Source organism: Gadus morhua, chromosome 3, assembly GCF_902167405.1.
Source record: "Gadus morhua chromosome 3, gadMor3.0, whole genome shotgun sequence".
NCBI classification, from domain to species: domain Eukaryota; kingdom Metazoa; phylum Chordata; class Actinopteri; order Gadiformes; family Gadidae; genus Gadus; species Gadus morhua.
The window spans coordinates 5,270,730-5,287,349 of record NC_044050.1 but is presented as its reverse complement, the minus strand read 5'-3'; the positions used below and the strand labels follow the sequence as shown (position 1 = coordinate 5,287,349).

At 42.5% G+C, this 16,620-nt stretch overlaps 1 protein-coding gene across 1 annotated transcript; it reads left to right on the top strand.

The window, feature by feature from the left end:
- Positions 1 to 736: 736 nt before the first annotated feature.
- Positions 737 to 13,652, top strand: wfs1a (Wolfram syndrome 1a (wolframin)). Its single transcript, XM_030352639.1, has 12 exons — positions 737 to 886; positions 1,324 to 1,635; positions 2,343 to 2,425; positions 4,835 to 4,979; positions 6,675 to 6,848; positions 8,075 to 8,140; positions 8,267 to 8,379; positions 8,744 to 8,890; positions 9,318 to 9,563; positions 9,820 to 10,098; positions 10,579 to 10,739; positions 11,130 to 13,652. The coding sequence occupies exons 2-12, from the start codon at positions 1,335 to 1,337 to the stop codon at positions 12,307 to 12,309; spliced, it is 2,895 nt and encodes a 964-aa protein (XP_030208499.1). The 5' UTR covers positions 737 to 886; positions 1,324 to 1,334; the 3' UTR covers positions 12,310 to 13,652.
- The last annotated feature ends 2,968 nt before the right edge of the window (positions 13,653 to 16,620 follow it).

The following is a 16,620-nucleotide window of genomic DNA, read 5'->3' as shown; positions in this document are numbered from 1 at the left end:
ACTATAGGCTCTTTTTTTGTATCGTCCTGTTTTGATCAGTGTATATGCCAATGTTGTTATCAATAAAAAATCATTTGCACAAGGCAAGCCGATGCACTTCACCATGTTGATAAGAGAATTAAAATGAGAAGAATTATGGGACAAAGAATCAAGGGATATTTAGCATAGAAAAATAATTTGCGATTAATCGCGATTAATTAGAGTTAACTATGACATTAATGCGATTAATCACGATTAAATATTTTAATCGCTTGACAGCTTTAATACATACATACATTCATACATACATACATACATACATACATACATACATACATACATACATACATACATACATACATACATACATACATACACATACATACATACATTCAATTACAATTTGATTACAATACAATACAATAAGCTGGCATAGATATTTAAAAAGTTTTTTATTTTACCTTATTGGATTCATCGAAGAAGATAGTTGGAAATGTACCCAAAAATGGCCTATGTTAAATCAGATCATAAAAAGTTTTTGTAAGTATAAAAACCCAGATCAAATCATTCATCATCAAGAAACAAAATAAGCCAAGAAATAATTTTGTCTGTACCTTGTTTTCTTGATGCGGATGCTTTATAAAAACACAATCCCACCTCATACTTTCATGGACTATCCAATGAGCTGATTTGTTGACAGGGCTTCAGAGTTGCCTTTGAATGGATAGTCTATTTTAAGAGGGCGGGCCACTGCTATGGCTAGAGACTGTAAAGGTGCAGCCGAACAGTTTCTGGTTTCAGTGTACTGTACAGAGCTAATGGACCCCAGCAAAGAAATCACCCTTAAGTTCTGACTTTAACAGGAATGGTGTTTTGCCTTGAAGAAGTCTTCAAAGTAAAAAATCAGGTAAGTTGAATGTGTTTTATTTGAGTGTTCCCAATTGTGTTGCCAGGAACAATCAATTATATTTAGGCCTCTATTGCCTAAAATCGATGTTCAATTCTGAGTGAAACATATAAGCACTCCTGATGATTGTTCTGTAAAAGTATGTAGAACCCATATGAGAAAATAAAACTGCATGTAAACATTTTAAATTATCTCTCTTTAACACCTGGTATAGATGGAGATTTAATCCTCATCTCTAACTCTAAGGAGTCATGCCCTCTCCGGAAGTTCCCTTCTCCTCCATCCCCTAAACCCTACGGAGAGGCCTTTTCTTAACCTTAATCTCTCTAAACATAACAATCTTCATCTTCCTCCTCTCCTCCCTCCTTAACCCACTTCAGTATTTTGTCTTCAAACTGACTGTGACTTCTCCTGCTCATCCTCTTCTTTCTCTTCAGCCTCTCAAGAAATGGATTCCCTTTCACCTTTAGACGTTGACGACATTGAACAAATGTCTGCCGTTATTCCATCCAACAACAAATCGTCTTCTGAGTCTAATGCAGCCCCCGTCCCGCCGACATCTACCTCCCCAAATCCTAGCCACACCGCTTGTCCTGAACCTCATGCAGTCGTTGCTGACCTCCCTCCTGCAACCACCATGTCACCTAAAGCCCCCGCCAAACGCACATTCGCTGCCATTGCCAAAAAGGTGATCATCCAAGAGAGATTCAGGAAGGCAGAGGAGGAGGATGCAGCAGATGAAGACGATGGTAGGTACTTCCTGTGCTCTGAGCTCTGTGATGACAATAAAATCAGATTGATCACCAGTTGTGCTCAGACAACCACAGTAATTTTTTCTTTCTCATACATACAAATAGCAACGTATGCCTACAAACACCAGGTGAGGAGACTTCTAATTCTGTCATTGGCACAACTTAAACTGTAATGTGAAACATTCATCATTGAGGGGCGATGCTGTGTGGAAGTTAAACTCCTATTAGTTAAGAGATATAAAGAATCTAGAATTATATCTGCTTTCATTCTGTTGCTTAGTAGTTTAAGGGATGCGCAAGGCAACGGATTATTGTCACCAGGGGAGAAACATTGCTGAGCTGTAGAAAATGAATGTGATACTTTTAGAAGTTCATACGGTTAAAGGATACTGGTGCATGTAACAAGAACACATGTTTCAACCATGTCAGAGAGTTGTAAACTTTTTCTTCCAAGTTAGGCTTATACTTAACTTATGACCTTTAGTCATAAGGCATAGTTTTATTTAATAGTATTGATTATGTTGAGGAGGTATATTATATGGGTTGTAGAATATATGTAGTATGAGTAAAACTACACTTCATTAAAAGGTAGGTATAAGGCTAGAAAGGAGGTTAACTTAATGCCAGCACCTTGTGTAGACTATTGTGTTATACAGCACCTTCTTTAATATCATCACACCCCTCTCTCAATTGCTTTGCTCCAGAGGAAGAGCCAGAGGAGAAGGAGTTAACTTTGGAGCAGCTGGAGGGGAAAGCACAAGCTGGAGATGCCCGAGCTCAGACCCAGGTTAGACACCAACACACACATACAAACACACATAAAGGCCAATAAAGATTGTTACACGTGCGTCCATTCACTCTTCTTCACTCTTCATAGAGCATGGTCATGGGTAGACACTAGACACACTGGCGGCATTTACCAAGCATCTTCAGTTTAACAACACACCGTCTTTCATTACATTCCTTCACAATGTACGCATAAACATCAAAGGATACAAAGAGACATAAACCAAAAGTTCCTCAAGGTCTAAACTGATCACTGTTTTGATTATTTATTTATTTTTTAATTTTTTTTTTTTTTTTTTTTATTGCTTATGTTTATTTATTTATTTATTTATTTATTTATTTTTTCCACAATGTCTTGCTTTTTAAAAAATGTATGATGACTATATGCTCTGTAAGGTGACCTTGGGTGTCTTGAAAGGCGCCTCTAAATTAAATGTATTATTATTATTATTATTATTAAACTTGACTAATGAATTGTCAATAAACAACTGGGCTACAATGGTCACACAAATGCATACTAACACATCAACCGATATTTCAAAAGGAGAGAGGAAGGTAGCTATCTCTAACCATTAACTAGAAATAAAGAAAACAAGATTATGAGGCATAAGCTACATAAACACTGGCAATATTCATTTAATATTAAATTATGTTATTATGGACAAGGACAATATGCAAAATATATGGGGACTCAATCACTTCAGGGCGTCTCAAGTGATTGACACTTGAGACGCCCTGAAAGACCCTGCTACATTTTGGGGGCTCTTGAAATTCTTTAAAGACTGGCAGGAAAAGAATGGCAACAAGGATTTGTGGCTTCTTCAAATAATGACACTAAGACGTGTTAAGCATGAATGATAAGCATCAGCATACACAGTCTTCTCACATTCTTCTTCTGCCTGTCTCAACCCCAAACCAAACTGAGCCCACCGGCGCTGAATAGGGGGGCGCCCCCGATTCACCCTTGGTATTTCACACACTGGCAACCGCCCTTTAAGTGTTGGTCGCAGGGGCGATGAATTGGGTGGTGAGTGATATTTGCTGCAACAGTGTTAAGCGTTTTGAATGATGATCAGAGATGAAACACGCATGTTTCAGTTGGCTCACTAAATAGCCTCCTGGTTCCTTCTGTTCCTGTCGAATCCTACATTTGAATGAATTCTGGTGTTAATCCTTCCCAACAGATTAATGAACACACATGCACACATCACACACGCATGCACATGCACATGCACACTCAGGCACAAAAACACGTACGCACACACAAACATAATTACACACACTCACACGCACACACACAAATAGTTCGTGGCATGTTTCAGGTTTTCAGTCACAGAGGAGGACAAAGGAAAGCCTTCTGAAGCACACCGGAGTCCTCTTCCAACCTTGTGTTAGATACTGACATGTTCCAAATGCATCAGTTTCATACATACCCTATGTTTGTGCTACATTATACAAAAGCATGAACACACATTCTCATATACCGGACAATTTGCAGTGACTGTAATGCACAGCCACGAAGCCTATGCATTCAAAATTACATTACAAGTGTGTACGTGTAGGGATGGTTGGAAGATTAGATTAGAAACTGCATTCCTGTCCTCTGACTCTGTAAGTGAGTGTGGTGCATAATGTGCACATCATGCTTGAGAGGGGAGGAGGGGGTCAGGGGTTTTAAAATAGAAGTTAATATTAGAAAAGCGTCACCTGATAGGCCAAAAGTTTGTCTGCACAAACTGGAACAGCATGGACTCTCAAACATGGAACATGGGATTGAGTATAATGTAGTCTGCTTGTAACAGGAAGGACTCAAGAGTGGACATACCTTATGTATGTCCAAAACATGTATAGATTAGAATGCTTTATTACTAGATTATTAGCAGCCTTTTTAAATAGAAAAACATCTTCACATTTTCCACATAGTATAATCAAGTATTCTTGGTCCGAAGAGACTCCTTCTCCTCCACGTTTAGTAGAGCATTGGTCCTTGGCACTGAGGGACAGCTTCAGCACCTCACTGTGTTGTTTGCAGGAGGAGTTCTGATTGGCCAGCGTCTCCAGCTTGGTCACTAGACCCTGCATGTCGGATACCGTCTTATAATTTCCTGCTTCTGTTGGTCTGTCTTTCTTCTTCCTCTTATTAGCATGCAGCCTCAGCCCCCTGTCTTCAGGCATATATCGATTATAATGCTTTATTACTAGATTACCTAACCCTTTGTCAATATAGTATATCAATATTTTTAAAATTCTATCAATTCTATACACAAATACATATTATCATTTCATTTTGATCAAACCTTTATATTACTAGGCAATTCCTGTTGAGAAGACAAGATCTATTTTCGAGGGAGCCCCTAACCTAACTGAAATGAGTGCCAATATTTCAACATTTTCTTTGTTTACTTCTCAGTTGGGTCAACATTACCTGATTATAGCCGAGGAGAGGGACACAGAACTTAACAACAGTCTTGCAGTGAGGTGGTTACTGAAAGCCGCCAAGCAGGGAAGAAGAGGGGCAGCTCGTCTTCTTCAGCGCTGCTGGATCCAAAATAAAGGTCTGTGTGTGTGTGTGTGTGTGTGTGTGTCACTGCGGGAAAAGAGTTGTTCCTGGACTGGAATACTCCTGTATACTCCCAGATACTCCATGGATAATTGGAAGTATCTGAGAGTTTGTCAGCTGTTACGCAGACTGGAATACTCCTGGATACGTTGTCAAAAGATGTGTTGTTTCCTTCTGATTGTGTGGGAGGGTACACTGGGAAAAAGAAAATTTAGAATTCCATATATTCCTATGAAACATTAATGTTGTCTGTGGATCATCAAAACATATTTTTTTTCTGATCCTCCTCTTTGAGCTCAAATATTCCATCTGACTCCATCCGGTTCAACCGCAGAATTACATCCTCCATGAATACTGAAATACTGTTCAGCATCTTCTTTAAAAATGCATTCAACATGTTTGGACTTGGCAGTGGTTTAGTGTTATTTTGGGAGCCATCTTCAGACTGTATACGATGGTGGCTTACCTCTTATTATATAACTCTTATTCTGAAAAAGTGTATTATCACCAATAGCAAATATCAAAAGTGTATTTGCTATTGGTTACTTTACTTTTTGTTGGATTACAACTCCTTCCCTGAACTACAATCTGGGAAGGGAAAGGAGAAGGGAGATGCGTCAGTAAACGGCCCCTCTGAGACCATTGCATGTTATTTAAGGTCCCATGGCATGAAAATCTCACTTTGAGGTTTTCTAACATTAATATGAGTTCCCCTAGACTGCCTATCATCCCCAAGTGGCTAAAACTTGCATTCGGTGTAAAACGAGCACTAGGTATCCTGCTCGACTTTGCAAAGATGGAAGCTCAGGCGCGCAGATTTTGAATGTGGCCCCATATGTCGTCATAAGGGGCCAAGTTACCACCCCTTTCTCTGCCTTGCCCGCCCAGAGAATTTGGCCCGCCAATGAGACAATGAGCTACGACCTGCAAGCGCCACGTGTGTGTGTGTGCGTGTGTGTGTGTGTGTGTGTAACGCAAATGTTGTACACTTCGTTATCTTGATAACCGTTCTGCTGTTGGTGTTATGGCGCATAACCGTCGTCATTGGTTTTCCAGAACGAGATTGTAGTTGGGGTTATCTCAGCCATGGTTGAGAAGGAATTGGGGGAAAGGAACTTTTATGGATGCCTTAATATCTATATTAAAGCATCCATAAAGTAGCATGCCATGGGACCTTTAACAAATGAAAGGCCAAGCCAAACCCGTGTTTAAATTAACCCATTTGTTCATGTTTCTGTTGTTTTTGTTGTTGTGTTATGATCTGGGATGTTATTTATGACATACTGCACCTAGACAGACAGACTTAATGAAAAGAAGCACCTTGTAGTTGTAGAGAATACATTTTAATTTGTGCATACACCAGCCTCCAGTCTAGCAGTATTTTAACAGTTTCACCCCTCCCCAGAACGCTATGTCATGACATCCGAGGAGGAAAGTAATACAGTTACAGTCAACACCTCATGCTTCATGTCCTCAAACTAGGCGACTGACTAAAGAACAGAGGTGCCTACATTAACGCCAAGGAGTCTCTTCTTCTACGGCCGACACTTACTGAGTCCATCCCTTCTTTGTTCAGTTCAAGCCAGGGCTATTGGTTAACATAAAGGGAGATAACATAACATGACAAATCCCATATGCAGAGATACCAAGAAACAGTAAAAACATATGCATCTTCCATTATAATTAACAGGCATCAGCCCAGACAACGAGGATGAAGTGCGTAGGCTGTCCACAGAGAGTAAGTTTGAGCTGGCCGTGCGTAAGGCAGCCATGTTGATGTACTGGAAGCTTAACCCAGACAGGAAACCAAAGGTGGCCATGACTGAGCTGCTGGAAAACGTCAGTCAAGTCAACAACCAGCCAGGTACAGAGAACACACACACACACACACACACACACACACACACACGCACTGTGGTAACCCGGCTCAAGGAACAAGAGTCTCTGCTGCTCAAACTGCCAACAAGGCACGTTTATTAATTCCAAAGAACGGAAAAAAGGGGAATCACCCATCAATGCAAACGATACAAATGAAGAGTCTGGGCTCCGTGAGCCACTGGGGACGCTGTGGTCGTGTCTCACGCGCTGTCCCGGTATCCAGGAGAGGAGGTCCTTCCGTGGTCTCCTGTGGTCTTCTCTAGACCGGGTCCTGGGGCAAAGCTCCGTGCGGGTAGGGACTCTCGCTCCGCTCTCTGCTCCTGCATGGGTCACATACCTCCCGTGTTTTAGACTACATCTCAGCTTCTCTTTTATAGCCCTCACCTGGGTCTGATTGGCCTGGCACACAGGTGTCTCCCGTTGGCGTTGAGTGGGACCTTGCCAATGCAACCCTTGGCGCCCTCTGGGGGAAAAGGGTGGTAGACAGCTCGTATTACCTGCCCTCTGGGCTTCCAGGCCCGCCGTGTCGGGGCCGGGTTGCCACAGCACGCACACTCATCTAAACACAAATACACACACACACACACACACACACACACACACGCACACACGCACACACACGCACACACTCATCTAAACACAAATACACACACATACACACACACACACACACACACACACACACACACAAACACACACATACTCACAAGAGATGTGGGGTCCAGTCAAGTGACTTGATTGTATTCAGGTCAACTCGGGTCAATGTTTTGATGAAATAAACTACTAAAATATAAAAAAAATTCACCTTTGTCAATGTTGACATCGCGAGTCGGTTTAATGTTGCCCGGTATGCTCAAGACACTTTGCAGTGGTTAACGCCTAGTTTGGTTTAGTCACAAAAAAACATAACATACATTCGACATGCATACATTCATGCAAAGAGTAAAGAGTAAAACACACAAACACGCACGCACGCACGCACACACGCACACACGCACATACACACACACACACACACACACACACACACACATACACACACACACACACACACGTTCATGTATACGCATACATACAACGGGTAAAGGTCACACATGCACATGCCTACATGTGTATACATAAGATAAAGGGTAAAAATAGTTCCAATATTCTGCATATCACATGACCGTCCAGCAGGAAGAAGTTGTGATTTGTGGTGGTTATTTTTAACAGGTGTCATCCCTGGACCAACCACAGGCCAGACCCAAAAGATCTTACAGAGCATGGTCAGCAACAGGTGTAAGTGTGTCAGCATTTAATTCTGTTTTGTTCATTTCATAAGTCTACATGTGTGTTGTGTGTAATCGTCTTTCTGTCTGTATACCAGACAAAATAAAACGTGAACATGTCCTGCTGTGTTCTTAGCTCAGGATCTGGTGGACCTGGATGACTTTGTTGAGATCACTAAGCAGTTTGCCCAGGGCATGGCCGCCCCAGCCTCCCCTCCCCGCACCGTGACGCAGGAGAACAAGAGCAAGGTAGCGCTCATGTCTTCACGACTAGTGCTAGCACGGCAACAGGAGATAGGATCCAAATACACAGGAGAATTCAGGAAATGTAACAAAAAGGCTTTAATAAAGAAATCCCCCAGATCTAAGTTACAGTAACATAAATGGAGGAAACCTGCTCAGAAAACCGAACATGTTGGGTGGAGTGGAGCGCCTGGGAGAGGAATCAGGGGCAAGGGGCCCGAGGGTGAAATAGAAATATCAGATGGACAGCCAGGATCCTGGAGAGGGACAGAGCAGGATATCTACAGCGGACGGCCTGGATTCCGATGCTGTTGGATTTTGTGTATGTGCTTGTGTGTGTACTCACGTGTGTGTGCCCGTGTGTGTCCAGGTGTTTAAGCAGAGCCCAGACCCACTCCCACAACCAGGAAGGAAGACATCTAAGGGTTCCTGGGGCCTGGCCCAGGGAGGGATGATGCTGAACTCTAGGCGCAGCGGAGCCCTGATTAGAGCCATGGCCTTAAAGTCAAACTTCATGGTAAAGTACAGCTCACCTTGGTTCCTTGGACATCTGTGTGTGTTTATCATTACAATATGTAGAGCTTTGTTGATTTACTTTTGCTGATTATTTTCTGAAATGTTTTAGAAACCAAGGGTAAAGGCTAAATCAAATAAATAAGAACAAAAAAGTAAAAAAAATAGATAGTTATGGACATTATAAAGAAATACAAATATGCTGACAAACATACATATTTCTATTTGACTCAAAACATAGTTGATTTTGCTTGCCTGGAAGTTTGTTTCGAAAGTAATTGCAACTGTAGATTTCTTAATGAACTTCATATACACAACTCATTAATCTTATCTCCTTAAACAATAAACCTTATTAACCTAAGCCACTTTTTCTTCCTGAAAGGTTGTACTGCATAATGTGTTCTCCTTATCTGTTGCGTGTGCGTTGCCAGATGCTCCAGTACCCCCTCCACATTGTGATGGAGGTGAAGGAGCACCTGGTGGACTGGGCGTCGCGAGCTGGTGTCCTGTGGCTCAGCACACTCATCCCCACGCAGCACGTCAACGCCCTCATCTTCTTCTTCATCATCAGTAATCTGACAGTGGACCTGTTCGCCTTCGTAATCCCCCTGGTCGTCTTCTATATGTCCTTCATCTCCATGATCTTCTGCACTCTGCGCGTTTTCCAAAGAAGCAAGGTCAGTGTTTCAGATGCAACCAGGAGAAATGCTCATAGTTCGTTCACTGCAATCAGAGGTTATTTATATTTTATTATAAGACATTAAAGCAGTTTTTATAATTGGGTATTTATACGTTTTGGGTTTTGTGTATTGTTTGTTTGGTCTGAGGGTTCTGAAATATCCATTCAACATTAATTTCATAGAAGATGAGCCAGAAGTTTAAACTTACTGTTTGTATTGTTGTTTATATCCCCTCTCCTTGTGGATTTTCCAGATGTGGGAGAACTTCAGTACCCTCACCGCCCTCCTTACACGCTTTGAGCCGGGGCTGGACGTGGAACAGGCCGAGAGCAACTTCAGCTGGAACAATCTAGAACCACACCTGTACTTCATCCTCTCCGTCTTCTTCGTCATTTTCTCCTTCCCTGTAGCAGACAAGATCTGGATCCCCTGTTCAGAGCTGGCCACCGTGGCCATCTTCTTCTTCGTCATCAGTTACTTGAGCCTGAGCCCTGCTGCGGCCACCTACGCACGGCGGGCCATGGTCATAGAGGTCAGAGGTCACATCCCTGGTCATCTGATAAGTTATTTTAAAATTGTTGCCATTCCCAATTATCCCATCTGGAATGTTTAAAGAACATTTAATATTTTCTTATAGACAAGTATCCCCCAAGTCAAATGATAGGCCACCCAAGTGTTACCGCATCAATTGGTCTCGCTAGACTACTGCAAACTTGAAAGAGATGCAAAGCTATTTCTTAAAACTTGTTTAAATGCCAAAACGTCCTAATTTAATTAGGATATTTTAAATGATTTATAGTATATATATTATAATATATATTATCTTTTTAAATAAAATAGGGACCCTGATGTGATGCAGAGGTGATCAGGTGACGACAACACTTCGGTGGTCTATTAGGCAGATACATCTCCCTCCGTATTTTCAATTAATCTCCAACGCCATAATGTCAGATTTCCACAATTATTTTGAAGCATAGTCCTTAATATCTTCTGCTCTGAATCCTCCTCCCAGGTGGCGTCATCTCTGTGTTACCTGACTCGCTTCCTTCCAGAAAAGATGGCCATTCGCATTTTGGGGCGCACCTTTGCTACTCTGCCACTAGGGGAGTCTGTGGTGCTGAAGCTCAGTCTGCCCTGCCTGCTATATGTTTATCTATTCTACCTGTTCTTCAGGTGAGCAGAGAGAGTTGTTGAGTGATTTGTTGCAGATTTTTTTTTCTTCTTTGCAGTTCAGTGCATATATTTCTGGATGCACCATACTAGAACATTTTAATCTCATGAAAACAACAATCAATTTGTGGCGTATCCGTGCCAATGTGACATTGACACAAGTGTCTTCCGGGGCAAACCTCACACCCAGCGTCTTAAGAACCCTATAACCATTCGCCCACACAGTTCAAATCAATTGGCTTTGTGATCACCTTCCTGTGCAACTGTCCAACCCCTACTCCATGGCTGAAAACACCAGTCCAGTTACTATTGATGCTAATCAGTGAACCGCTTAACAGTCCTTTTAGTAAAACATGAATCAGACTGTTGATCATATGATATCCCCCCTCCCAGCATGGCGCGGAGCCGTGGTTTCCGGGGCAGCTACTGCTTCCTGGTGCCCTACCTGGTGTGCTTCCTGTGGTGGGAGTTCTCTGTGGTGCTGCTCCAGAACTCCTCCGCCATCGGTCTGATCCGAACCTGCGTGGCCTACTTCCTCCTGCTATTCGCCCTGCCTGTGCTGGCCTTCGGCCTGGCCCTGATGCTGCTCATCCAGATGGCCAAGTGGTTCCTGGAGCTGGAGCTGACCAAGATGGTGGTGACGCTGGCCCTGTGCGCCGTGCCTGTCACCCTGCGGCTCTGGACGCGCTTCAGTCTCTCCATCCTGGACGTCCTGCGCTCGCTGACGCACGGCGGCGTCGTCAAGGTCCTGCTCTTCTGCGTCTCCATGGTGATCCTCTTCTTCTGGATGTATGTCTACCATTCAGAGGGCTTGAAGGTGTACAACTCCACTCTGACCTGGGACAAGTACAGCGACCTGTGCGGGCCTCCCGCCTGGCAGAGCAGAGGCATGGCCCAGACCCAGATGTTCTGCAGCCATCTCGAGGGCCACCGGGTCACCTGGAACGGCCGCTTCAAGCAGATCCGCCTGGCCGACCTGGAGAACGGACCCCAGTCATTCATCAACATCCTTCCCGTGTTCATGGGGGACTGGCTGCGCTGCCTCTACGGCGAGGCGTACCCCAAGTGTGAGACAAGGAACGCCACACTGGTTAACGCAACACTGGTCAACTCCACGCTGCCACTGGAAGGGTCGCCGTTGATGTTACGCATGCAGGAAGAGGCGGAGCTCTGTCAAATCAAGGCCGTGGCCAAGCACTCGTGTCACGTCAAGCGCTTCGACAGCTTCCTGTTCGAGGTGACAGTGGGGAAGATCGTGGGCGAGGGAGGCGGGGCGGAGGACCCGGGCCAGGACATCAAACTGACGGCCAGTCACGAGTTCAAGCAGGTCCTCCTCAACCTGGAGCCTGGGAACGTTGTGGAGTTCAGCACCAAGCTGGAGGGCAGCTTAGGGGCCAAGGCTCCCGCCTTTGAGCTGAAGGCGATCCACTGTCTGGATTGCGTGGCCTCGCCTCTGGCTGGAGGGAGGCAGGTGAAGCTCGAGAGGAACTGGAGACGGAACACGCTTGAAGCCTTGAAGTTTGCTTTTGATTTTTTCTTTTCACCATTATTGTTTGCCAAAATCAATGTCTGATAGAGTCAACCAATACAAATAGCAGGGAGAGAAAGGATGAGGTGTGTGTGTCTGTGTGTGTGTGTGTGTGTGTATGTGTGTGTGTGTGTGTGTGTGTGTGTGTGTGTGTGTGTGTGTGTGTGTGTGTGTGTGTGTGTTTGGTGTGTGTGCGTGTGTACATGCATGCGTGCGTGTGTGTGTTTGTGTGATTGTGTGTGCACGTGTTTTAGCTTACATGTGCTAGTGCATCTTTACATGTGTTTACTTAAGTGTATTGTTTATTGCTTTACTTAACTTTCCTTTAGTCTTAATATATGTTGGTCTATATATATATATGTTTTTATGAATGAAAAGTAGGCAAGTTGGAGATTTGATGTTCAACAAATCTGAAAAATGCAGATGTCAGTGTCTTATAGATTTGAATCTTTTCACTCTTTTGAAGCCTCATTAAAAACATTCATCCATATTAATTAGAAAAGGTTAATTGATCAAAACAATGACAAAAGACATGTTAGACGTACATGGAAGTAGTTTACTTCACCCCCATTGCCGGTGAAAAAACTATCTGACGGGGGTCTGGCCTTTTTCTTCCTGCCCTAATGTTCTGTCATTGGATAGTACTCCTTACCTCAACGCATGCTGTGAATGGCTTGTTCTTATAGTCCTCGATACGTCCTTATTATTGAGTGCTAGCTGTGAGCGTGGAAGGTCCCGGCCTGATTGTGCTGGGTATTTATTGCCGATATCGAGTACCATGGCAACCCAATGCTGCTGTCCGAGTCTGAGAGGCTTAACCTTCTTGGACACTTAATTCAAAGACAGTGGTCGTGGATGTGTGGATGTAAACCCAAAATCCATGGCAAAACAATAATACTATCAAAAACTGAATGCGCTTGATGAACGTTGTTGTAACGTTATTACGTTACTGTTCACATTACAGGGTTTCCCACAGAAAATGAATCTACTTGTGGCGGAAGCTGATGGCCACAGGTAGCTATGTTTCTTCAATGTTTCAACCACAAGTATGTGGAATATATATGTTGTTTAATAAAAAATAGATATGATATCACCGATTCTGAATCCAAAATACATTTTTCAAAGTTTCTAGATAAGTTTATATCAAGGTATCATTGTTTTAATGCTTGTGGCACTTCTGATGCACTTGACGGAATAGAATGGCGGTAGGCTGTTTCCTGGTTATGAAATAAACAAAATTATATATTTTACTAGACACACATATTTCAAACGTGGGGAAGAATGAGCACAATTTTGGTTCGGAATTCCCCCGTTCCCAGTTGTTGATAACATGCATATATGTGCTTGATTACGGCCTCTGGCTATAATTAAATCTTCCGTGACATCCACGCATATTTCCTGAATTTTATGCATGATTATCTTGTATGAACACAATATTCTTAACAACCTCAGAAATGATTTGTTCCTGGTTATTTTGATAGGAACGGGATGATGTGATGAAGAAGAGCCATGTGTAGAATGTAAGCCAGCACAGCTCCCATTGAGCGTGTGTAAAGTGTAATTTACAGAAACCATGATGAAGATTCAGGCGATGACCGAGGGAATGACCCCTCATGTGTTAGAGGTCATTTCCCACCCCGGTGTGTATTGTAATTTTTGTTGTTGAGTGCAGGGATTATGGAAGGCAGTATATTTATAAAGGGAAAGAATGGAGAGCCAGATTAATAGTTCTTTCATTTATGAAGATGAATTTGGAATCTATTTCAATGATTTAAATTGTCAACCATACTATTGAGTGTGGGAGTCGACGGAGGTGGTATGTTCTTAAATTGGGCAACATTTTCAAAGAAGAGTATCGAAAATGAATGCGGCTTTAAAACTTTTAGACAAACAATTAGTTTGTTTTGAATAAACATGTCACCATTTGTAAAGCACGCAGCAAAAACATACACTTTTCTGTAGATATTATGATTGAAAGAGTTACCACGGAATGTCTGCTCTCTATCTTATCTATTTCTCTTTCTTTTGGGATTTGTGTTTGTTTGTCTGTGGGTGTGTGTGTATGTGTTTGTGTGTGTGTGTGCGTGTGTTTGTGTGTGTTTTTGTGGGTGTATGTGCCCCTAGTGTGTGCATCTTTCCCCCCACAGGGACGTCTGTTCTCTTGTACATGAAACACGTGGACATTAAAGTCCACTAGAATGATAAATTAGGAGGAGGTATCCACACAAGAAGTGATGCCATTACTAGGTGACCTGGAGATAAGGGTTAGGAGGAATACTTGTGAGTGAGGTGGATGTCTTTTATGGAAGTGAGGGAGGCTCTAGCCCTACAGGAAGGGATTCACAGAGCATCATCAAACGCTCCATCTCATGGTGTCTCTACCCATGGCCCGCTTGCAATATTGTGAGCTGAAGTTCTTCCCAGACCACACCGTCACGATGCAACACACACATTAGAGAATCAGACCCCTGCACGTTACCTTTGGGCGTGGGACCCTTTGGACCCTCAACATCAACCACTTTTCCACATGCCAGCTGTGCCTTGGGGAACATCCACACACGCTATGGGAATAAACACCCACACTCACCCAGACACACACACACACACACATACACACACACACACACACACACACACAACCGAAGGAGAGAAGGTGAGGTATATAGAATAGCTCGAGAGCTACAGACCAATACATTTTTCCTTTTTGCCTACTTAGTGACGTAAGTTAACTAAAGTGACATAACAAGAACTCAGACAGTGATAAAAACAAAAAACGAGTCCCATTGATTACTAAACCGTGATTAAAACAAAAAACGAGTCACATTGATTACTAAACTGTTGATTCAAAAGGCGAGTTAATCTTCCCTTGCAAACGGAAACCTTGTTTACACAACAAAGCAAATGGAGGGCAGCTCGGCCTCGAGCACTTGACTTTGTTACAGCAACAAGGGTTTGGCATTAAGAGTAAAGCCAGTAAAAGAGCAAAAAAATATATATTTTAAAATGAATGAGTGTACTACTAAGGTGATGAATCTTGATCTGGGTTTGTGTTAATGTCACTTAAGATTTATGGAGAAGTTGCAGGGTTGATTGCTTATTTAGCCCCATAACAGTATGTAACATAAATAATAATCGCACAATTGTCATATTAATTATGAATAGTAATTTATTGATGTAAAACGTATTAAAAAGTGCAGTACATGTACAGATGGCCTCTTGGCTGGGACCCTGTCTGGTGAACCCCCTCAAATGAGGATGGTCTCTTCAGAGCATTCAGAGGGCTCCTTGATGTCACCTTCTGTGTTGCTGGAACCACATTGCCTGAAGATGACCGTCTTATCTTTGGTGAGAGTTTTGTTCACCAGGATGAGAGAGGATGCTAGCTGGGCCTGTCTGAACAGTCTCCTTTTCAGTATGTCTTTCTTAGACATCTGGAGAGCTTTGCCAGAATCATAAATTATACCTTCTCACATTATCTTCTGGAGGTTCTCCAGTGGTCAATCACATTCTGTACACTGAACTGACCTTTCTTTGCTGGTGGCATTCGGAAATGTATACTTACATACATACATACATACATACATACATACATACATACATACATACATACATACATACATACATACATACATACATACATACATACATACATACATACATGCATGCATACATACATACTTACATGCATGCATGCATGCATGCATACATACATACATACATACATACATACATACATACATACATACATACATACATACATACATACATACATACATACATACATACATACATACATACATACATACATACATACATACATACATTCATTCATAGATGCTTCCCCCAAGCATTTCAAACATTCCATTTCAGCATCAATTTGGGCACAGAATCAGTTAAAGGTCCCATGGCATGCCACCAGGTGTGGTGTGATTAGCCGTTACAAGCTTTTTTGGAAATCTGCCCCTTCTGACATCAGTAGTAGGCGTGTCCACCTAGATGTGTGCTGGATAGATCAGTCTACCAGCCTACCCGATGGACTGTAGCAAACGTTGCTCATCTATCCGTCACACATCTGGGTGGACACCCCCACCTGTGATGCCATAGGGGACAGATTTGTAACTTGTAACGGCTTATCACACCACACCTGGTGGCATGTCATGGGACCTTTAAAAGTGATTTACTGGTAAAATAAAGATATAGTTTAAATACTACCAAAGATTGTTTCACAAACTGCAATCAGAAATTAAGTATTCATTTATTCAATTCTAGTATAAAAAATATAGAAGTTTAGTTATAATAATCATCAAAGACATTATTTTTCTCATAGAATTTTATGCCATACGTTAAGATGTAAGA

What these genes read in the sequence shown, in the direction of transcription:
- wfs1a (XM_030352639.1), top strand. Translation starts at nt 1,335, where the DNA reads ATGGATTCCCTTTCACCTTTAGACGTTGACGACATTGAACAAATGTCT. An exon ending in ATGCCCGAGCTCAGACCCAG is followed by an intron (nt 2,426 to 4,834) that starts GTTAGACACCAA and finishes TTTACTTCTCAG; the next exon opens with TTGGGTCAACATTACCTGAT. An exon ending in CTATTCTACCTGTTCTTCAG is followed by an intron (nt 10,740 to 11,129) that starts GTGAGCAGAGAG and finishes CCCCCCTCCCAG; the next exon opens with CATGGCGCGGAGCCGTGGTT.